Source organism: Anser brachyrhynchus (assembly GCF_964034855.1).
Source record: "Anser brachyrhynchus genome assembly, chromosome: 18".
Lineage (NCBI taxonomy): Eukaryota > Metazoa > Chordata > Aves > Anseriformes > Anatidae > Anser > Anser brachyrhynchus.
Genome location: NC_137711.1, coordinates 2812781 through 2835262, shown reverse-complemented (window position 1 = coordinate 2835262; position 22482 = coordinate 2812781). Strand labels below are relative to the sequence as shown.

At 52.5% G+C, this 22482-nt stretch overlaps 1 protein-coding gene and 1 long non-coding RNA gene across 5 annotated transcripts; one reads left to right on the top strand and one right to left on the bottom strand.

Moving 5' to 3' along the window:
• The first annotated feature begins 1798 nt into the window (after positions 1-1798).
• On the top strand, positions 1799-21489 carry LOC308179823. 4 transcript variants are annotated; one of them, XR_013940555.1, is made up of 4 exons: positions 1799-3375; positions 7972-8090; positions 9325-9473; positions 15156-16628. It is a non-coding gene; the product is annotated as an uncharacterized lncRNA (long non-coding RNA). The 4 variants fall into 4 exon arrangements; XR_013940553.1 differs by lacking the exon at positions 7972-8090 and adding an exon at positions 19287-21489 and having other exon boundaries at positions 1823-3375; positions 15156-18973; XR_013940554.1 differs by lacking the exon at positions 7972-8090 and adding an exon at positions 19284-21489 and having other exon boundaries at positions 1823-3375; positions 15156-18973.
• On the bottom strand, positions 18325-21833 carry LOC308179822 (uncharacterized protein; the record flags this gene model as incomplete). Its single annotated transcript, XM_080560559.1, has 2 exons — positions 18325-18936; positions 21483-21833. 2 exons carry the CDS (start codon positions 21831-21833, stop codon positions 18325-18327), a joined length of 963 nt encoding a protein of 320 aa, XP_080416685.1.
• Between the last annotated feature and the right edge of the window lie 649 nt (positions 21834-22482).

The window sequence follows — 22482 nt, the reverse complement described above, 5'->3', positions numbered from 1 at the left end:
GGACCAAGCTCCCTCTGCCTTCGTCCCACCTCTGGCACTGATTTCAACCCAGGCCTCTTTTGAATCTCCGACACAAGAAGCAGTGAACGAGGAGACCCCATTTCTTGGGTCAGTGCTGGTGCTGCCTCCCCCGGGCACGGAGGCACCGGGTTGCGCCCTGACGCCCCACGGTGCTCAGCCGAGCGGAGGGAGATGGGGAGATGTGCTCCCAAACCTAACCTGCAAAACCTGCTTCGGTAGGACCCGGACAGCTGAAGAGGAATCAAATTACCATTTGGAATTGCCGTGAGATAATTGGCCTCATTTACTATTTTAAGACCGAAGAAAAGGCTCCCTCCTCCAGACAGTTGCAATGGAGAAATATTCAGGCGTAGATGATGTCCCCAAACATATCATTAAAGCTTTAAATAAATGTGCAATGACATCCTGTGTTAAGAAGGACTTCCTTTCTATTTCGGATACTAACCAGCAGGTCATTTGCAAAGTCATTTTTTAATAAACAAAATATTTTCCTTTTTTTTATAACAAAAGATTTTCCTTTTTATTTTTATTTTTATTTTTTTAAGGTATTGGGAAATGTATGTACTTTGAATTCTTTCACACATTGCTGACTTTAAAATGCTCTTCTTCAGAGAAGCGTCTTGCTTGCCAGAAGGTAAATGCCTCTGCCTGCCGCTCCTTCCTCTCTCTGCTGGAAATGCCACAGAAATGACCCAGGCCAACCCCGCTGATTGTAATGTTTGCAGAAGGGAGAAGGAGATGAGAACTGTTCTTTTCTCCCCGTCTCATTAATTACTGGGATTAAACACCAAGGCAGCCACACAACATTAGAAAGAAAACACAAATACAAGGCAGGGGAGCCAAGTATTTGCCATTTCACTGGGAAAATGTGTCCGGGCACATCAAGATGCAGGAATGCAGCTCCGTCCTGGTCCTGGCCCCGGGCTGGGCATGGGGATGAGGCTGGTACCCCCAAAATCGTGCCCCTAAAGCAGATGAGGATCACTGGGAAAGGACTGGCCCAGGGTCAGGGGTTTGCTCTGCACATGGAGCTTCTACAAAGGGTGCCTGCGGTTCCTGTCCCTGGTGAGGAAGGAGAGAAGCCCGCACGGAGCGGGGGATCCTGGGGGCATGCTGAGCAGCTGGAAATAGAGGTGAAGCCACAGCTTGGGCCACCCCAGGGAAAAACCTGGGTGATTTGTGGTGCTTCTGGCTGCAAGTCTCACCCGGAGCCCTTAGAGCCGGCCACCCCCTGACCCCCTCCCACCCTCTATGCAGGTTGGGAGCTGCTGCTCTGGCTTCCAGGTGACATCAGATGCACAGACCCCGATTTTTGGCAGGGAAGAGCCCCAGACGTGCCGTCTGCTGAGCTCGGGGCTCATCCTGCTCTCCCTGCACCTTCAGCCCCCTTCCCGTGCTGCAGGAAGCGTTTAGAAACGTGCAAAGCGGAGGTGAGGTCTGCAGCCTCCCTTGCCGCAGGACAGGGCAGGTGGACGAGGAGAGGTGCCCCAGGCTCGACACCCCTGGCGCTTCCCCACGGGACCCCCAGCAGCTCCCATGGGCTCGTGCCCACTTTCTCCCCCCCATCTCCCCTTCTGGCAGCTCCTCGAGGCTCATCCTCTTGGCCTCCACAAGCTCTCCTCTGCTCTGGGCTGGGGGGCGGGTGGTTGCTCTCCTTCTTGGCAGGTTGCTCTTGCACCGCTGAGCACAAACAAGGTGAAAAACCATTTGCAGTCCAGGAGAGGGCATGACGTGGCTGCCGTGTGCCAGTGTGCTTCTGGTCCGGGTCAAGCGCGGCTCGCTTTTCCTCCTGGCCTCTCCCCCTCTGACCATCCCCGAAGGCGGTGTGCAGGTTTGGGTGGCTGAGGCAGGATCCTGTGTGCAGGAGGGACATAGGGGTGGGGAGACCCGAATCATTAAGGCTGGAAAAGACCTCCAAGATCCCCTGGTCCAACCACCCAGTGGGACGAACGAGGTCCAGAAGGCTCCAGTCGTGCTCCCTGCACCAGTACGCCTTCTCACCCAAAGAACACTGACCCACGGGCCCTGAAATAATTGGTAAAGAGCTGAGCTTCTGCAGAGCTCGGGGGGATGCTGGTGACCCCCGCTCGTGCTGCTGCGTGCCCGTGCCCTGCAGAGGGGAGGCCGCGGCGCCGTTTGTCTTGGCCTCACTGGGGCGGGCTGGAAGCGGCGCTGACCTCTTAAGCAATTCTGGGTTTTTGGCCGTCCGGCCTCTGGCTCAACTCGCGCTGAACCTCGGAGAGCTGACTTCCCAGACAGCGAAAAGAAAACAACCCTCCGCAGCCGCCCGGCTCGCTGGCCTGCGTCGCCTCTGCCGAGGAGGAAGGGAGAAGCGCGTCTGCGTCGCGAGAGGTTAAATAGCAGCACAGCGCGTTCCTCCGCTGCGAGCGGTGCTGGGCTGCATGGGCGCGTCCTTTAACCAGTATTTAGTTTCTTGAATTACTTTTATTGGTAGTTAACTGTGTAATGGTCTCCGAGGAACATCTGGTCCATGATTTGAAAGGAATATTCCTCAAGCCCTTGCTGAGAGCAATTATTTTTGGATGCGAGTGGAGGCTGTAGAGCCATTAAGAAGATAAAATGCAGATTGTTTGCAGAGGCTTTTTTTCTTTTTTTTAAATTTTAAATGGCTTTCAAAGAGGGGAACTTTTAGTGTTTTTTTCTATTAGCAGGCAGAGTCACGGAACCGAGCAGAGGGGCTGGGACCTGGGGCGAGGAGCTGAGGGACACAGACGGGAGCATCGGGCACAGCCCAGGGCAGCGGGCTGCAACCTCCCTCCCAGTCCCTGTAACACCTTCCCCATCCTGCAGTAGCTCACCCCTCCACCAGTTCCTCTGTAAAACCACTGAGGTCTGCTGTGGGACCTCCTCTATAATGATTTAAAGCCTGTCAGCAGCCAGGGGCTGTTTACAAACAGAAAATGAAGGGCTTTGTGCTTTCTTCCACCGACGGGTGAATCCCAAACCTCCCGACTCCCAGCCCGGAGCCAGCTCATCCAGACCACAAAGGAAAATCACCAGCCTCTGATTTTTGGCCATGGTAGGCTGTGATGGCAGGTGGAAACCTTCACCCCAAAGCATATGGATTCTCAAAAGAAAAGCATGAATTTTTCAGGAGAAAATCAGCTGGGAGTTAAGTGTGGTTTTTACACTATGCCCCTCCATGGAGGGAGCTGGCGGACTCCTCTTTGCCTGCAAGAGCAGTGCTTTAAATTATTTAGAGGAAACTATACAATCTTGGCTGCTGTTTGCTGTTAAGATTGCACATCTTGTCCCAGCGAAAACCACACGCAGACGGGCTGTAAAATTATGGCCGTTTTTTAGTAGGGAGATAAAATGAAACTGTTAAACCAGGTAAGAATGGGAGCTGTCACTCTGTCCTGGTGAGATCAGGAATTTGGGAAGGGCCCTCTGCTCTTTGCTGTGGGGAGGCTTGGAGGTGCCAAGGGATCAGCTGTGGGATGAAGGAGAGACTCTGATTTTGTGTGTTTTCGGGTGAAAAGGGCACTGCAGGGGGGAGGTGGAGGAAAATGTGGCTCCCCAACCCTTCCCAAAATTCTTAGGAAGAAAAAGGGGGAAAACCTGCCACGACCCCAGGCTTGTGGTTCACAGCTTTGATGGGGTTCATCAGTGGGGCCATCAGCAGCTCTGCCAGGGCAGGGGGTGGTTGTGCCAGGGCAGGAGGTCCTGGAGCCCTGAACCTCCAAAGGGCTTTGGTCCTCCTGCGTGGCTGCAAGAGGAGTTTGGCTTGAAGGCAGCCACGAGGTCCCTGGGGTTGGGGCTTAGAGACAAGTTTCAAAAGTTCCAAATAACAACAGCTATAATTATAAATAGTTATAACATGATATAACATAACATAACATAACATAACATAACATAACATAACATAACATAACATAACATAACATAAATATATATAATACAATACAATATAATATATGCTATGATATAATATATGGTATAATATAATATAATGCATAATATAGTATATATAATGCAATATAATAGATAATAAAATATATTATATTAATAACAATATAACGGTTATAACAACAGTTATAAATAATAATTAAAACTGTTAATTGACAAGCACTGGTATAGGGGGATGGTCAGCAGCAGCTTGTTGCTTCTCGAGGTGAGGGTGCTGCAGAGATTCGTCAGCTTCCTTCTGGGCAGCACTGCGGCCATGCTCAGTTTTTCCTGTTTCCATTAGTTTTTGTTTGTTTTTCCCACTCCTGGCCGCCCTCTCTGCTGCTCACCAGGTCATCCTAACCCGGGCTCGGAGGCCGGTGTCAGGCAGCCAAGGGCAGTGGGTGGCTTTGCACTTTTTACTGGGGGCTCCGTGAACAGAGAATTTTGCAGTAAAAGTAACGATTTCGGAACGGAGCATTCACGTGGGGAGCTGCGCCACGAGAATTTATTAAATAGCTCATTTCACAATAAATGCAGCGTAAATTACGTACAGAACAGAACAAACGGATGAAGCGGGGAGGCCCTGGAGGACAAGTGCTCCATTCATCAGCACTTTGGAGCAGACGTGTCTCCTGGGCTGGCGCTCACCCCGCAGCCTGCGGGCTCCTCCGCCCGCCTTGCCATCGAAACAGCTCGAGCTGTTTGGGCCGAGCTGCGTGTCAGCTTTGCTTCGTGTTTGCTCACTTTGCTGCAAGTCAACAATAATGTTGAGATTTATTTATTTATTTATTTTTCCACCGGTAGGATGTAAAATAAGGAGAAACGGTGAATCTCACGCGCTAACAGAAACGAGCGCCCTGCTGAAGAGCTGCTGAGCCTTGTGTGCTTGCCCAGGAGCCTGTCTCTGGCTCCATAAAATGGAGTGCTCAGGTCAAACTAAGATGCAATTATGGCACTGGGACTTCTCGTAGGTTAAAATGTCTCTCTATAAAATGCCTCCAGCATTTTAAGCATGGACACTGGAGCCTGGGCGATGACCTTTGACTCAACCTGCCTGCCCGTTCGGCTTCGGGGTCCCTCACTGCGGAGGGGCTGGGGCGAAGCAGGGACCTCGCTGTTTTGCTGGAGAGCCAGCAATGAGATATTTATTGAAACAAGAGAATAACAAGAATACTTTTAACAAGGCTCAGAAGAAGTGGTCTCTTATCAGCAATAAATTCAGTTGTTATTCAACTCAGCTATTAACCCTTAGTGAGTACCAAGGCAGGGGACAGCGTGTAGGGCAGAAAGGGAGCTGCCATTTGGAGGGCAGGGGTTGGCCTGGGGCAATAGGGTTCATACAGAAGCAGCACAGCTACACTGAATTTCAGGCAGGACATCAGCAAACAGGCTTCCTGATAGCCCCTGGGACAAGCCTGTGAGCACAGCTGCTGGCTGGTGGTTGAAACACACGGGGAAGGGCCAGGATGGGTGTCAGGAGCCGCTGGTGATGCAGCAGGGTATCAGGGAACGAACCCCACGGTGCTTATTGCCTCCTAGGAAGGACGGAGATGATTTAATTCCTTTGTCAAGGCTTAAAAATGCCTTGCTGGGCTGTGACTTAGCGAGGTCTGTCACTTGGGAAAGGTGCATTGCAACCGAGCCAGTGCTTTGCCTGCAGCCAGGAGGGCGGTGGGAAGGGGTCTGCAGGTTGGGGGGATATCTGGGCAGCCCTCGGGGACAAGCCCACCCCTCACCTTCCCTCCCTCGTCCCCTCACCATGAGAACAGGGCTGTTTTCCCCAAGGCACAGGCAGACTTCTCCACCCAAGCATGTTGTGTGCAGTGGGGAAAGCCTTGGAGGGGTGCGATGCCAGTTTTAGTACAAGTCCCTGCAGCAGAAATAGATCTTCCTGGGCACGCACTTACATCTTGGCAAATTATATCTCAGGTTGAACTGCTCATTAAAGTGCCACGGGGAATTTCAGGCTAGCTAGGTACGTCATCGCAGGAGATAGGCTGAAAATTACAGTAATTTGGGAAGAACGTGGCTTGGAATCCTAGGTCCTCTGCTGAAAGTCGATGCAAAGTGAGTTATTCCTCTTCACAGTTGATGTTCACAGGTGGATTCGGCTGGAGACAAAGTATTTCTGTAGCACAACGTTTCTCCAATGAGCTACCACAAGAGCTCCTGCAGGGGGGTTTGTGCTTGCTCTCGGATTCCCGTTTCTGCCTTTCTCGCTCATCTGGAGGCAAATGCCTGTGAAATGGGCTGGTTCATCTGCTGCGTGCAATAACCACAGAGCAGGGAATATTTCTGCCTGCACTTGGTGGTTTTTCTTCCGTGGTGGTGGGGAGCAAGAGGCGGTGGATTCCTTCTCTGTTTTGTCCTGGCTACTGCAGCTGCAGAGCCGCATTGATGCACAGGGACACAGGGATGTCTAATCATTTTTTTTTATTGTTTTTTTTTTTTAATTGGTCAGGGAAATGATTTTCTTTGCAAGTACTAAGAGAAGATTTAGAGCTGCATGTAATTTAGTAAATATCCATTATAATCAGCAGAATCATGTGGATTTAGTAGTGGAAAATCTTGAATTTGGCCCTGAAGTTGTAGGGGAAACCAGCTGCTGTGCCAAGACGTGATGAATAGCTGGGAGCAGTAACGTTTTCTAGCAGCTCTGGGGGTACAGGAGGTATCTGTTCACCTCCTCTTCCATGCTTTGCCTTGTGTTGGTTGGGTGATGCCTCTCAAAGCTTCCAAATAGAAAAAAAAATAAAAACCCAGTAATATTTCACTGCACAAACCATGAACATTGAGTCCATGTGCCCAAAGTGAGATCAAAATAGCCAGCTTTCCCCTGGGCCAGGGGGTGGGTGCCCTGTTGGCTCAGACTCTCACGCTCTGAAAGCTTTTCAAACATCTGTGAACCAAACAGGTCAAAGAACAGCAAGAGAAAAAACTCAATTTTAGTTGCGCAATTATTATTATTATTTTTCCTTTTTCAAATTACCCACCTTTCTTCCCAGGCCTCGGCTCGCACAAAGGCCAAATCTTTGCTGTATTTATTGCCCAGGACCTTGACGGGGAAACGCTGAGAGTCTGTTGATAGAAAAGGCTGAAAATTACTGAGTATCTTCACAACGCGCAATTGCTGTCCGTCTTCCCCACCATTTTATTTCAAAATAAAGAGCAAATAACTGTGGGCCGGGATTGCAGCTATTGCCCAATTATGTAGTAATTCATGACATGCAGATTACAGGGCAAGGATTATAGCTGGGATTGCTGTGGTTTTACCAGATCCCTGAGTGTCATGGTCTTATAAGCACTGGATTTTTTTATTTTTTTTTTTTGCTTGTATGACAATGTTCAGCTTTAGCTGGAGACACAATTAAGTAGGGAAGTTGTGAAATGCATCTTAGCTGCTGGGGCACCGCAAGTGTGAAATCGCCCTGAAAATAAAGTGACAACTGAATCTTTCTTTGCCTGGACTGAGCTTCTCCCATTATATTCTGGATGTGGTCCTGAGAGCTGGCACAGGCTCGCAGGGCCATTAGCAAGGCAAAAATAGCCCTGGCTCCAGCCACATCCAAGCTGCTGGTTAGGAGCCCGTTGGTGTTTGGGTGATGGTGGGGAGGACGGGGTTGAACGTGGAGCTTGAGGAGTCAGTTGACTTTTGCTCGCTGCGGGATCGTGGATCAGCAGGTCATCTTTTTTATTAAAGACAGAAAAACTACAGTTTTGGAACCAAAGTACAGAAAGGCACTTTAAAAAATAACCCCAAATGCATATCCGGGGGGGATTTGGGGCTGAGACCGGCAGCTTGGTGGGGCTGGCCAGCGGACAGCTGCTGGGGCAGCAGGGCAGGAGCTGTGCCCACCCGACCCAACGTCGGCTCGGGGTACGAACCCTGACCTCGCTTGCGGGTGAGCCCCTCGCAGACATCAGCATCCTTCCCGTTCCCCTGACGGCCCCGTTTTAGCACACGGGAGCGTGTGGGTGTGCAAGGATCCTGCCGGGGGCGCGCTGCCGGAGCCGATTTCTAATTATAGCTAATTGCAGGGCCGATGCTCTCTGGATTTGGGCTGATACACGTCCAATGATTTCCTGTTGTTCTGCACTCTGCGGACACGTACCCGGAGGCATCGGGGTGGACGTGGTTTCTGAGGGCACCCAGCCAGGCAAGCACACGCTCTTCCCTTTCCTTCCTGTGCACATACCTCGGTGGAGCAAAGCGCCCGCTGCGGGCTCGCTCTGCGGTCCCGGGCGATGTTAACACCTTGTTTTATTAAACAGCGTAGCAATCCCTCAGGCAGGTGAAGCGGTCTGGTTCAGCAAAGCCCTGGGAGGAGCAGGGTGGCTTGGCCATGCTGGGCTCCTGCCACAGGTTTTGGGGACCTCTCACGTCCCCAAAGTCATTGCACGTTCCTTGGTGCTGCTGAGCTGCAGGGCTTTGCATCCAGCCCTTCGGAAAGCTCTGTCACACAGGTCCTTGCTGAAAAAAATGGAGCCAATGTTGGGTCTTGCCTTGGCTGGAAGCGTGGTGAGGAGAGGGCAGGGGGAGGGGGAGGGTCTCTGCTGAGGATTTCTCTGTCGGCTGTGCAGGGCCGAGGTCTCTCTGCTCTGACCACCTCCAGCTGGGTGATGCTGACGCGGTGCTGGGGGCAGCAGGAGGCAGCTGAGGGGCTGCAGGGAAAGGGCAGGGCTGGGGGAGCCCCACGGAGCGTCCTGCTGGAGGAAGGCTGCTGTGCCCGGCTCCTCCCGGGGAGAATCCCTGAAGGGAGGAGGACTCGCACAGATTCAGCGCTGAATGCCGTATGACTCAACCAAACAAAAAATAAAAATCACACCTCTTTATTACAGAGATTTATCTTGCCGGGCTGGGGCCTGACAGCCACCAGCAGATGCTCATCATCTCCGTGGCTTTATTGGCTTCTGGGGTGTCCTCGTAATTGCCGTAATTGCTGGGGAGATGATTCCCCAGCGTCTGGCACGTGTTAATACCGATCCAAAGCGCTTATCAGCCCACTTACGGAAAGCATATACGTGCTCGGTGTGCGGTCAGAGACAAATCTAAAGGATCATCATTTGATCCTATTTCTCCTTGGAACTGCTGCTGAAAGGCGGCGTGGCCGTCCCCGGACCCCCGATGCCGTTTGAACAGGTCCAGATGGGAGGCGCTGCCCAGAGGTCGTGCCCTGGTTTTGGCGATGGGTAGGGAAGCGCTGCCCAATTCCCCAAGCCTCACTCGGGGGTTGTATTGCAGGAGCTGCTGAAATGCTATTTTATTTATAAATGGCACAACATGCCCCTCAGCTGATAGAAAAGGCATTTAGGAGCTAAGGCAAAATAGAAATCTTCCAATAAGTGAAAACTGCTTCTGAAACTAATACTGTTTTTTTTTTTTTTTTTGAGGGGTTTGTGTCCAAATCTTCTCTCTTGACCCTGGCTGCAGACAGCGATGAGCACAGCTGCTTGGAAACAGCTCTCCGCTGGGCCTCTTGCAACGGTGCAGAGAAAAGCTGCCCAGTGCCACCCCTCCGCAGGCGCTGCTCTTATTCCAGGTAGGAACAAAAACTTGCTTTGTAAATTTTTTCCCCCCCACGTCCTTCCTGCGAGCAGCCCGGCCGCGGGGCACTGCGGCCTTTGGCCAAATGAAAGCCTTGGTGCAGGCAGCGGCACTGCAAAGCTCCGACCTTCCAGGCAGGGCTTTGGGGTGGAGGTGCCTGCAGGAGACAACTGTGCTCGAGGGTCTGTTGGAAGAGGGGAGCGAAATATTTCCCCAGCCCGCTCCCGGCTGAGGAATGCAGCTCGGGCTGAGGCGGTGAGCAGGGGCAGGGACACGGCATTCTTCCTGCTCGCCGGGATCCAGCGCCGTCTAGACTTCGTAACGCACCGCCCGGCCTTGAACTGCTGCCACGGCATCTCCCGGCGCTTCCCCTCGGTGGAAGCGGAGCAGCCTGCGCTCTGCCAAAGCCTCAGTCACGCGAACGAGCTCCCAGTTCCTGCCGGCTTTGGCAATTCGTCCCGCTCAGCCTGTGAACGTGCAGCAGGTGGGAGCGAAGCTCATTTCCAAACCCACGGCCTGCCGAAAACAAAAAAAAAAACGACCTGATTTCCACAAGGAGGGAACGGCCACATCTCCCTTTGGGCTGGTGGAGATGCCCGGCCGCGGGGAGGGATGCTCCTGCAAAGGGAACCCCCAGACCAGCTCTCTGGGGAGCTGATCCTTGGGTCAAGCATCATTTCCCTCTCACTCCAATACTGATCCCGCCTGCTGTTGGTGTGCTGGCAGGTTTGGGTGCCTGGCACGATGCTCCTTGGAGAGCTCTGGTTTCCAGAGGTCGGGTCCCAAGCGTGCACATCAGTTCTCTGCTGCTCGGTGTGAAAACGGAAGGCAGCTCAGATGCTTGGTCATTTTGTTGCGTGTTCCTGGGCTCCACCAAAAGGCCGTGCATCCCTCTGCAGAAGTGCTGGGTGAAAGTGGGCAGGGAGAACTGCAACCAGAGAAACGCTGAGTGGTCCCAGCAGGGGATTCACCCTGCTGTGAATCTGGACTTTGGGTGAACAAGGGTTTCAGACCTGCTGAGGTTTTTGTTTGTTTGTTTGTTTGTTTGTTTGTTTTTTTCCAATTTGTGTATCTCAGACTGACACATCATATGTAGGTTTGGCACCAGGACCGATGTGTCAGGACCCACACAGAATCCTTGCTGCCCGCAGGAACGGACTAATCCTGCTGATGAGGGGTCCCGCTCTGCCTACCCCAGGACGGACGGAGGAGGCGCACAGTTAGGGCTGTGCATCCAGAACGAGCAGTCAGTGCCTACGCACTTCCTAATTTACACGCAGGGAGACAGGCACGGAGAGCTGTGCTGAAGTCTGTAACTAATGCTGAGAAAACCTGCAGAGCCCTGCTCCCGCTTCCTGCTCGAAATCCCACACAACAGCCCCCGATATGCAGGGCCAGGAGCCAAAGGCTCTGAAGTCAATGGAAAGATTCCCCTCGACTTTAATGGGCTTTGCATAAGTGCCTAATTCCTTCCTGCTCGCGGGCTCTCTTGGACTTGCTTATGGAAACAACTGCAGACACAAAGTGCTGCAGCGAGCTGCAAACCCCTCAAAGCAGCGCAATGGCAGATTTTGCTCTCTTCCCAGACAGTTGGAATGGGTTTTGTTTGACACGGAGCCTGAGCCGTGTCCTTCCAACCAGCGCCGTGGCTGCAGCTTGAACGAGCGCTGGAACAAACACGTTCGTGCGGACGGGGCTCGCGGTCAGCCGCGGGGCCGGAGCCAGGCTGTTCCCAGCAGGACGGGAAGCACAAGGCAGGGCAGGCCAGGCTGCGTCCACGCCACGCCAAGCCGAGCCCCTGCAGCTTCGACACGCCGGCATCTCCCCGAGGGATGCTCGTAGGGGCTGGGTCAGCCCCTGCAAGGCGCACTCTGCTGGGAAGGGCTGGGTGACGCTGCCCCGTTTGGTCACCGCCTTGTGAAAGGTCAGGTTTTTTTGGCCCAGGCTGTAGCACGGACAGACATTGTCCCACCTAGGGGCACCCAAAACTGCAAAAAGAAGGAAATGAGACCCCAGCTTTGGGAGGCTCTTGTTTTCTGTGAAGCCTCCGGGAAGGAGCAGTCCCGTGGCTGCGTGATGGAGGCGCCACGCGCGTGCCATCGGCCACCTGCGCCGCTCCTGTCGGACCCGAGCAGTGGTATCAGGCAGATGGTTTGGCCTTTAAATAGCCCACAGACACCGCGTCTGACCCTCTGCTAGAGCAACGGTGACTTTCACAGGGGATCTATCCGAGTATTTGAAAAGAGCAGAAACTATTTTCCATTGTGGCAGGCTGCTCGGCTGACCCCGGGGAGGGGGCTGCTGCTGATCCCTCGCTCTGTCTCTACGCCCTAGAAACATTCCAGACTCACTTAGGGGAGTTGTTTTCTTTTTTTGCTTTGCTGCTCAAACTCAGGAGATATATATATATATATATATATATATTTGTTATTTCTTTTTTCTACACGCCCAAAGGCAACCGGGATCCGTCCCCAGCCAGCTGCACACCCCTGGCTCGCCGTAGCCCCGCGGGAGCACGGCTGTGACCCCGCTGGCAGCGTGCCCGTGGTGGCTCGGGCACAAACCCGTGCCAGGAGCACCCCAGGATGAGCTGCACCCTCGCTTCCACAGCTGGGCATTCCCGAGGAGAAAAGGGAGCTCCGTAGCACAAAGCCCGACCTGGGCCATCCGTGGAAAAGTCGGGCAGCTGCAGGAGCTGGAAAACTCCGCAGCGAACTCCACCGGGGTCCCCTCTCTTTTACTCCAATTTGGGGAATCCTGCAGGTTTCTTAGGATTTCCAGCACCTGCCCGTCAGTCGCATTGGAGACATGGCTGTATGAGAGCTCCCAGTTCAGAGCCTCAGGGATGAGAAAATGCTGGCCCAGCACTTTCAGAGGATTACTTTGCTTTTTAAACCCGCTGACTGCAATCTGGGCTGATCTCACTGTTGCAGAGGAAAACAGGCAGGAGACTGGGGCGTGGATGACGTGATGAGTTCATCTCTTTGCAGTCTGGCCAGGTACACATTCTTTTCCCCTGGAACTTAATTAAAATGCATACATCTCTCCTCAACATTTTTATGAAGCTCGATGGTAAATAACGGTCACTCTGTAATTACACCAACATTAACTTATTTTCCTGGCTGGAAAGGACAGATCCAAGGGCAGAGTCTTGGTTATGAAATGGCTGGTTTTACAGGGTCATTTTTAAAATTCAGCTCTTCTTAATGTAGGATTGGTTTTTACGACTATGAATTTTGCAGTGTTGCATTCTACTCGAAATTGCCGCTGCTTGAATGTGCCAAAGCTCGGGACAGTTTGTCCCATTTTCTCCTCTAAACTTGACCGGTCCCATGAAATCAAAACCCGACTAGGAACGCCCGAATTTCTCAAATTGTGCTGCATGTGCCCACTTTTAGACGTGTTGCCAGGACAGTTGTGCTACGAGAGAGGGCAGCAGAAAGGGTGCAAACAGGTCCAGCAGAAACCCCTAGCTCAGAAGGAAATGGGAATTACTGCCCAAGCAGGACGATAACTGGTAGGATAATCGTTTTCTGACGTGAGCAGCACAATCTGCTTCACTCCATTTGAACACTGGACTCTGTGTCTGTGATTATTAGTGCTTTGTATGTCACGGGGTGTGCCAGCTGACGAACCCTTTCACCTGGTCCCACAAAGACGCTCCCTACATGACCTGCAGGGCGGTGGAAAAGTCCTCTGGGCTGTTCCCAGTGCCAGTGGTCAGCCTGGCGCAGGACGGGAGCGCTTGCTGCAGGGATGTGCAGATGACCTGTGGGGCGGGGGGCTGCCAGGCTGAGGAGGGGCTGTCAGCACCCGCGATTCTGTGCGCATGTGGCCTTCCACCATTTCTTTCTTTCCATTTAAAACCCGGCTCAGCCACTTGCAGAGACGCTGGGCGGAAGACAGAACAGACGGCAAAATAGAAGCGTGCGGCCTGAGCGGGAGATACCTGGCTCCAGGGGAGGTCACGGAGCTGAGCAGGCGACGGCAGCAGCAGCGCCAGCTCTGCAAGCCCAGCACCTCCCGATGTGCTCCCGTCCTTCAGTACGGCGCTGCATGGGTCGGGCCCACGAGGTTTCTCTCTAGCAGCACGGAGCAGGCCGAGTTTCTCCTCTTGTGGAGCAGTGCTGGCACCAAGCGTGTGCGCCCAGCGCAGCCTCACCGGCGGGTGGCTTGGGTCTTGGCCGTGGCTGCGAGGTGGGAAGGGAGCGGGTGGCCTTGCTTGGGTGCTTCACGGCTTGGCCATCGGCAAGGAGGTTGGGCAGGCACCATCTCTCGCCTCCACCCCCTTCTAATGTAGCGCACGGCTGGAAAACGGCGGTGCTGTCTGTGCAGCACACGGCGCCTGCACGGCAAACGGGGCATCGCTGGGGCTTTTCCTTGCAGACCCAGAAATCCGGGGTTGGAGCGATGGGAGCAACGGAAGAGGCGGCTGCGAGCTCTGAGGGCTGAGCTCAGCTGCCTGCTCTGGGGACAAGTTAATTACCAGCCGCGCTACGCGAGGTCTGCAGGGCACGGCCAGCAGCGTGCCGAGGGGAAGCGCTGCAGCTGGCAGAGTGCTGGTGGGAGCGCGAAACCCTTCTGGCAGCGTGCTTTATTACACCGTGATGGTGTCTTTCGCGCTAAGTGGCAGATGCCTCATCAAGCACGACGTTTAGCACAGGGCGGGAGCGGTGTCAGCTGGAGGAAATCGTTTTCTGCCTGCCAGGCTCTGGGCACGCTGGGCACAGCGCTGGCTCGGTGGCCGCCGCCGCTCCCGGCACGCTTGCAGGCAGAAAGGGAATTTCGGAGATCAGATTTTTATCGGCTGCCTAATTGACTCATCAATGCACGCACATTTGCTCTGCCCTGAAATGTGAGCTAAACGGGGCTGGTGAGACGTGTTCCCCGAATATAGCTGGGAGGGAGAGGACTGAGGAGGGTGAAAAGGGAGGAAATTCCTGCCAGTTTTTAAAACAGGAGATTGTAAAAGACTAAAAAAAAAAAAAAACAACACCATACATTATAAAATAAAAAAAAAATAACAAAAAAAGAAGTTGTGGTTTCTTAAGCCAGTTAGCATTCCTGGAAGTTGATGAGGCCCTGGATTATTGTGGGTTTTTCGACATCTTTCAGTTTTTTGGGATAGTCTGTCTGAAGTGTGGGCATGTGTGGGTAGAGAACTGGGGAATATGCAGAGGGAAAAAGCAGAGCTAAAAATGGTCAGAGAGAGGCAGGAACAGGATGACTGCATACACAGTCCTTATTTTGTTTTTTTTTTTATTTTATTATTTTATTTAATTTAATTTTATTTTATTTTATTTTATTTTATTTTATTTTATTTTATTTTATTTTATTTTATTTTATTTTATTTTATTTTATTATTTTATTTTATTTTATTTTATTTTATTTTATTTTATTATTTTATTATTTTATTTTATTTTATTTTATTTTATTTTATTTTATTTTATTTTATTTTTTGTTGACCGTGTACGCGCACATGTAGCAGCCAGCATGCATCCTGTCTCCTCCACATTTTTATTGCAAGCCCTACAAGAAGGGTCCGGGCTGTAGTTTCAGCATCCAGGGGCGTCGTGCAGGAGTAAACAACCATTGCCCCAGTGCGCCTTTTTTCCAACCCCCCCTTGGCTGGCGGCTTCCTTTGAAGACATTAATATCTGTATTTTTTTTTTCCCAGCAGGTTAATTAATAGTTGACTCATCACCTCGAAGGCTAATGGATATTTATCCAGATGATGAAGGAAATGAACGCCTTCCATAAATAACTGCAGCGACGCTCGCTAACGAGCCATCCTCATTTATGCTGCTCCTCCTTCAGGAAACAAGCCCTGCCGGAGGAGCTGATCCCAGCCTCTTCCCGGGCTGTTTGTGCTCTGGCCTGGCTTGGTGGGGGTTTTATTTGCTAACCCCGGTGCCCTTTGCTGGGGGAGGGAGCGCAGCAGCACGGCGTGATCGCCCCGACTGGGCTGGCAAAGGTGCCTTGGGTGTTTCCGTGGGCCGGAGCTCTCTGGCTCTCCAGCAGTGTGGTTTTTCGTTTTGGCCATTGAAAAAAAATCCCGGATCGCTTTCAGAATATTGGCGAGCCCTTTCCAAGTTCCCATCTGCTTCAAATAAAGGGTGTTTATTGTCTTTGTCTCCAGCTCTGCAGCTATTGTCAGCGGTGACCTTAATGAGGAGCACATTAAGAGTCACGCCTCGCTTGTCGCTCACACGCACGGGATTTGGGAGAAATTCTGGGCTTTGGCCCCCTCGCTTGTACCCTCCTGCCAGGGCTGCTCCGCACCCAGGAGAGAGCCCCGCTGGAGGAAGGCCCCTGTTCTCCACGCACATTTCAAGGGCAGAGCTCCAAGGAGAAGGACCAAGGGGCTGGACTGGAGGAGGGATGGGAGGAACCCAACGTGTTCGCTCTCTTGGTTTTCATCACGCGGGTGACGCAATTTGCGAGGCTGCCTCCAGGAAGCACCAGGAGTCACACGATTGTGTAAAATCTCAGCTTTTGTTCATTTTCCCGTCCCTCACAAAAATGCGAGCTGAAAGTTTCGAGCACAAAGGAACAGCTAGACTTTTTTTTTTTTTAATGACAATTTTAAAAATCTATGCCTCGTCGGACGAATTTTTTTTTTTTTTGAGGGACATTAGCTCATGAATTTTTAATCCTTGAGCTTGGCAGCACTGGTTGAATTAGAAAGAGAACAACTGATTTTAATGAGTGTACGATTAATGCAGAGGAGCTCGGCTGAAACCTCGATCCAGCTGAGGGGAGAGGATTTTTCTCCCCGCACGTCCCAGCCGTCCCCTCGGGGGCTGGTGCGCTGCAGGCACTGCTGAGCAGGGCATATTCTCCTCGCCTCTCACCACCTGGGGGAGATGCTCTTTCCCCCACTAGCATTCAGGCCCGTACTTTTCATTCACCCCGACATATCCCTTCCTGGAGAGCTGTTTTATTTGTTTGAAAAAGTGCTTAACTCTCTGGGCTGTACAACCAGCAGTTGTTGATGCGAGGGACCAGCACCTCATCCCACAGCGGTGCTGGGCAGAGCCCAGCCACTGCTGTCCTGTTAATGGCTTGCTTTCCCGTGCACCTTAAATTAGAGATTTGTATCGTGAGTGATTTTATTACCTGAGCAATAAAGAAAGGCGGAGGAGGCTGAGCTGAACTAATTTTATTTGATTCTGTGGGCAGCCGGTAGCTTTTTCTATCTGTTTTTTAATGCGTGTTTCAGCCAGGCAGTGATTTCGGAGCCCAAACCACTGCAGGCTTTACCTGCTTGGGCTCTCGGGCAAATACAGTGGGAGTGTTTGTGAGCAGAGTGTGACAAACCATGAATTATGAGCGGTCTCATAATACCTGGGAGGTTTTATGGAGCCCATAACGCCTGGGCTCCTCGTACCTGGGAGGGCATCGGGGACCGTGGAGAAGGTGGGTGAGCTTGATGGTGAATTGTGTCCCTCTCGTGATTCACTGGGTGTTGTCTGTCCATGGGTAAGGCACGTTGTGCTTCAGCATCCCACCTCGGTGGGGAAGGAGGAGCCTTGTAAACGTATTGCATGTCTACAGGAGCCCCAGCCCAAGGGCTTCTTGTCCGCAGACCCTCTGCATCCCGTGGGGATTCTCAGGAGCAGCCAGGGCTCCCCCAGCCCATCCCGGCTTTCATTTTCCGTGCAGACTCGCTACGTGCAGTCACGGTCCCTGGGCTGATGTTTCCACCCACAAACTCAGTGCCCTTTTTTTGGGCTCGGCTGAAATTACCCACAGAGCGTGGCTGTGCATTGAAGAGCACATTTTTTTTTTTTTTTCCCCTTTTAGCACAGCAATTTCCTTTATTTTTCCTGGGCTCAACTTGAAGTTTGTACTTTGGTTTTTAAGGATTTTTGTAGGGCTTTTATTGCCCTGGCGGGGAGACCAAAGTGGAACATCTGATCGCTGGGATAAACACGTCCCAAGATAAAGGGTTTGCACGTCCTGTTTTTAAAGCTGGTTTTGTAAAATGTTCAAAAGATTTTTTCTATTTAACCAGTGTCTGTAAATGGCTTAAACTTTTTGCAACTATTGTTAGGGGCAGCACCTATAAGTCAGTGGTTATGACTTTGCATACTCAATGTGAGAAAGAATAAATAAATGCGTTAAGTGCAAATCTATTAAGTGCACAGCGGCTCAGCTAGATTCCTGGCGTTACACTGGGAAAAGTTTTTAAATTTGATGTCCAGGAGCTGCCAGAGTCATTTCACGGAGAGAAGGTGAATTCACCTGGATTTCCAAGGTAGGTCAGCCCCTGCACGAAGCTGGAGGAGGTGACCGAACAGAGCAGGAAACGTTGCCCATCGAGGATCCTTTCTTCTGAGGGCTCTTAAACCTCGGACATGCGCTCGCATGTGCGTGTTCGAGTGATTTTATCACTCTGTTGGAGCAGGACTGTAGAGGCCTGGCCTCAGAATAAGTCCACGCACGCTCCAGAAGCTCCGTTAGCATCCCCAGCACGGGGCCGAGACCCGGCGTGCCCCAGCAGGCTGGACCAGTGACCCTGCGGCGCTTCGCGCTGCCGTCTGCCAGATTTTATGACACTCGTGCCTCGTACAGCTGCTGTTCATCTCCAAAGCGCTCTGTGAGCATTAATTATGCCTAAAACGGTGTTTGAGAGGCCCTCACGGTTTGCCCAGAGCCTTGAGATGACCTCCGAAGGCGAATGGGAGTTTTCTGTGCGAAGGGCCTGGTTTCAGACCCGTTATCTGACCCGAGCCATCGCCTCCTCCACGGCACGAGAGGAGCCGAGCCACGGCACGAACCCAGGGACCTGCGGAGGTGGAGAGCGTAGAGACACTCGGGGCTTGTTTTCCAGGTGGAAAATCTCACCTCAGCCTTTTTCTTGTGGCTTCTGGCTCCCGTTTGGCAGCAGAAAGGCCGGGGGCTCGACCTGGGGCCGTGTTTTTTCCAGTGGGTTTGGGCAGCGGGTGATGAACGCCACGGAAAAGACGTGGGGCCAGGCAGAGCACCGTCCCCCTGTCCCCTCCCCACGTCCCAGAGCCCGGAGGATGCTGCAACAGCCCCGCTGCAAGAACTTGATTCAGCATTAAAATGTCTTTCTGAGGAGGAAAAGACAGGGTTTGGCTTCGGTCTGGCTGCACGTGGAGGAGCCCTCCCAGGCTGGGGTATTGCAGAGGGCGTTTGCAGAGGGGTTCATCTCTCCTGGGGCCATGTAAGAACGATTTTGGGAGGGCTCGCTGGGTGCCACACGTGTTCGTGCCACGGTGACAGCCGTTACTGGAGGCATTGCAGATTTTTCCATGATTAGGGATGACAAACGAGGTGAGCAGGCTCCAGCAGGCAGGCAGAGCGGCTGGGTGCTGGGGGCAGCGCGGGAGCAAGCCTGCACAGACCTGTCCCAGCCCCGGGGGGAGCGCAGCCCTCAAGGAACCTCCTCGTTTCCTATGAATTCTGCAGATTTCAGCCAAGGAAAGTCTCTGAGAGAAGAACCGAGGAAAAACGTCATCCCTGCTGGTAAGGGCAAGCGTTAATCTCCTGACGCTATGGACTGTACGGGAGGTGGGGATGCCGTGGAATGAGCGCAGGGAGAAAGTGTTCACCCTGGCTGGAGACGTGGGAGCTTTATCCAGGGGTCTCAGAGCTGGCACCCAGGCTGCAGCCCCTGCAGGTGGGAAGGGAGAGGGTTTGCTGCTCGTTCCCTTGGGGCAGTGGCTATGGGGTCAGCAGAAAGCCCCGGCCAGCCGAGCTTCTGCCCACGACTCTTTGACTGCTCTGTCTGCTTCGGATCGCTACCCGTTTCTTTCTTTTTACACCCATCTTCCAGCAGAAGGAAGGGCAGGAACGGAAAGAGGGCTGTAACGCCACTTGGGTAGTCTCAGAATGCCTCGTGCCCATTTGCTGCTCATCCTCACAGCACCTTTGGGAGCAGAGACAACGTTCACATGCCCATTTCACAGCACCAGGCACTCAGCACTGCAGAAAAAGAAATCCTTCGTGGTGCTGGAGAGAAAATACACACGGATGGGAGTTGCGCAGATTCAATTTCGTTGCGGTGAGCTCGAGAAGGTGCATTCGGCCTTATTTTTATGCTCATGCGCAACTTGGAGTGACTAATTGCTGAGAACTCCCTCCTCCTGTACGTCTGCGGATGCAGTGATTTCAAAGCACAGCGACTGGAGCCACCGCCGGAGGGCACAGGAGATGAAAACAACTCCTGCTGCCTCCAAATGGCCCCACACGTGTTCCTCGCCTATAGCAACAGACACTATTTGTCCCAGAATAATACATCACCTGTGTATTTAATCTTTCACCCAGGGATGTAAACGGTTTTTCAGTGAAGCCGGAGCTGAGGGATCCCCACGCAGCCCAGCCTGGCGGCACTGGGAGGGAAGGGAGCCGGACTGGGACTGTGCTCCCCAGCAAACTACGGCTGCAGGGGATGCTGAGAAGGGACGAGGAGGTGGAGCCCTTCATTTCGAGGCTGTTTTGGGCATTTTATATTGATGCTGTGGATACCTGCCCTGAGCTCGGTGCCAGAGAAGGCGGTTTAAATGTTGCTGGGTATTTCTACATGGCGCTGCAGGTGGAGAAAGGGAAAACCTCAGAGAAATGCTCCCGAAAGGAGGGGTTGCCATGCCACGTGGGTCCTAGGGGCTGTGCTGGGACCACCTGCCCAGCAGAAAATCAGCTGCCAACGGTGCTTTCATGCTAAGATCTGTGGTGGGCTGTGGGTGGAAATATTTGGGAGCCACCACCTCCAAGCCCACAGGGACCCCAGACATCTCCCGCCCAGCAGGGACCAGCCGCCCCCAGCTCCGTGTGCCGGGCGCATCCATGGCAGGGCTCAGCGGTGTCGCCGGGGGCTTTCGGGGACGTCTCCCCCGGGTGCTGCACCATGGCCTCAGCACCTCCCCAGCCCGGCCGGAGATGCCGCGGGTTCTTTTGGGCCTTTTCACCTTCTCAGCTCGTGACTCCGTTCTCAGCCACCGCTACCTTCTCATCTCTGGCAGACAAAGAGAGGATCGCTGAGTTAGCTGTGTCACCAGGGAGAGCTTAAATACTGTGATTAAAAAATTCCTGTCCTCTCGCATAGCCTGCTCAGACGTGCAGGAAGAAACCCTGGCAATTAGACTCCCTGTGCACTGACAGCAGGACAGCAGAGCAGAAGTTCTTTTTTTCTTTTCTTTTCTTTCCTTTTTTTTATTTTTTTTCCCTGGCTGTATGCTTCTGTGATTTTAGAGCAGCTGGAAAAAAAGGCCTGTTTGATTTTCTTCATCATGCTAACCTTGGTTTGACTTCCTGATTGCCAAAGCATGATAAATGGAGCAGATTACCTAGAGATTCCCAAATATTTGCTTTTGAATTTATTTATTTATTTATTTATTTATTTTTCCTGAGCCTCATTAAGGCATTAGAGCTTGCAGATTTTATCTATACTTTCTTCTTAGAGCAGAACAGTATTGACATATATTAATAGCCATATTTTTTTTCATTTGAAATTAAAACCAGATAGATACTTCTCATGCTTTGCTTTCAAATCTTATTTTTAAAAATATTGATCAAGTGTATTTTGTTTTTCTTTTCTCCCAGCCCCGTTGTAAAGGGCAGTCACTAACGAAATGCTTTCAATCCTGGATCTTTGTGCATCACTGGGTGCAGTTTTGTAGATTTAGGGACAGGTTGTAGAAGGATATAATATAAAGATAAAAGAAGAAAGTGGTTTCCAACAGTAACAGGCAAGAAAGGAGATTTAATTTATATAATAATCTATATAACCTCTGCAATCAGGTGGAACAGAGCAGCTCAGACATGATAATATAGCCTGTGATGTGCCTGGGCGCATCTCTCAGTGCTAAATGCTGTTGAAAAATTTCATCCCCCAGGACTTAAGGACAAACGGCCAGAAATATCTCCTGGCTGCGAGCCCCCAGGCACACCCTGAGCTCTCTGCTCTCTGCGAGTGTGGCCAGGGCAGTGCCTGAGGATGACATTTGGGGGACATACAAAAGCCACCCCAACGTACCTGGTGGGGGTTCTGCTGGAGCCCAGAAAAGCCAGCCGCCTTCTGGGTGTTTGCGGTGTGCGTTCTCCTCTTCCTGCCCGTGGTCCCACAGAGGTGGTGGGGCAGCGTGAAGATGCGATGAGAAGGTCTCCTTGTGCCACTCACCTGGGGTGGGAAAGTGGTGGGACTTGGAGCACGTCGGGGCGGTGTGATGGTGCGGGAGCTCTCCTCTGCGACCGTGGGGAAGGCGCTGGAGTAAATGGCCCGAGCTTCTTTCCTGCTGTCCTGTCCCGTTGTAGGAATGAGAACTTCTTCATGCAGCAGGGTGGGGACAGAGCATCCTTCGTGTGGCACCACACCGGCCCCAGCCATGCCGAGAGCACCACAGCTGGTGCGTGGTGGAGCCCCGTGCGCCCGCCCCAGCCCCACGCCGTGCGCGCGTCCCGCGGTGCTCCTCCACCTCCTCCTCCAGGCACCGTGACCCCAGGAGCTCTGCTGGCCTGGAAAGCAGCTCCTTTGGAAGGGTTTGCTGCAGTCCTCTCCAGACCCACTCAACGAGCTCTAATAATAACCAACTCCCTTTCTATTTATAAATGAGAACAGCAGCGAGGAGCGAGGCTCAGGCGGCTGGGGCCACCACAGCCCCTGCGCTCCTGTCCCGCGCCACCGGGCATGGGAAAAGGCACTTCCCTGGGTTGTTTCCTTTGGATAAACACACTTTTTTTTTTTATTTTTTTCTTCAGCCACTGGCAAAGCAGTGAGGGTGTGGGCATGCATTTGGGAGGGTGGGATTTAAGGAAAATGACAGAAGCACCTTTGTCCCCTAGGTGTGTCCCTCTGGCTGCAAATATTGGACCCTCAGGACCACCATGGCCCCTGGCATCGCAGCAGCTGGCAGGGCTCAAAGGGGAGGCAGGAGAGCCCTCCTTGTTCCCTCTGCTGGCAGGGGGGGGTCTCAGGCTCCATCTGCACCCCCCCCCCATCAGGGCTGGCACTGCTGGCGAGGTCTGGGCACGTACTG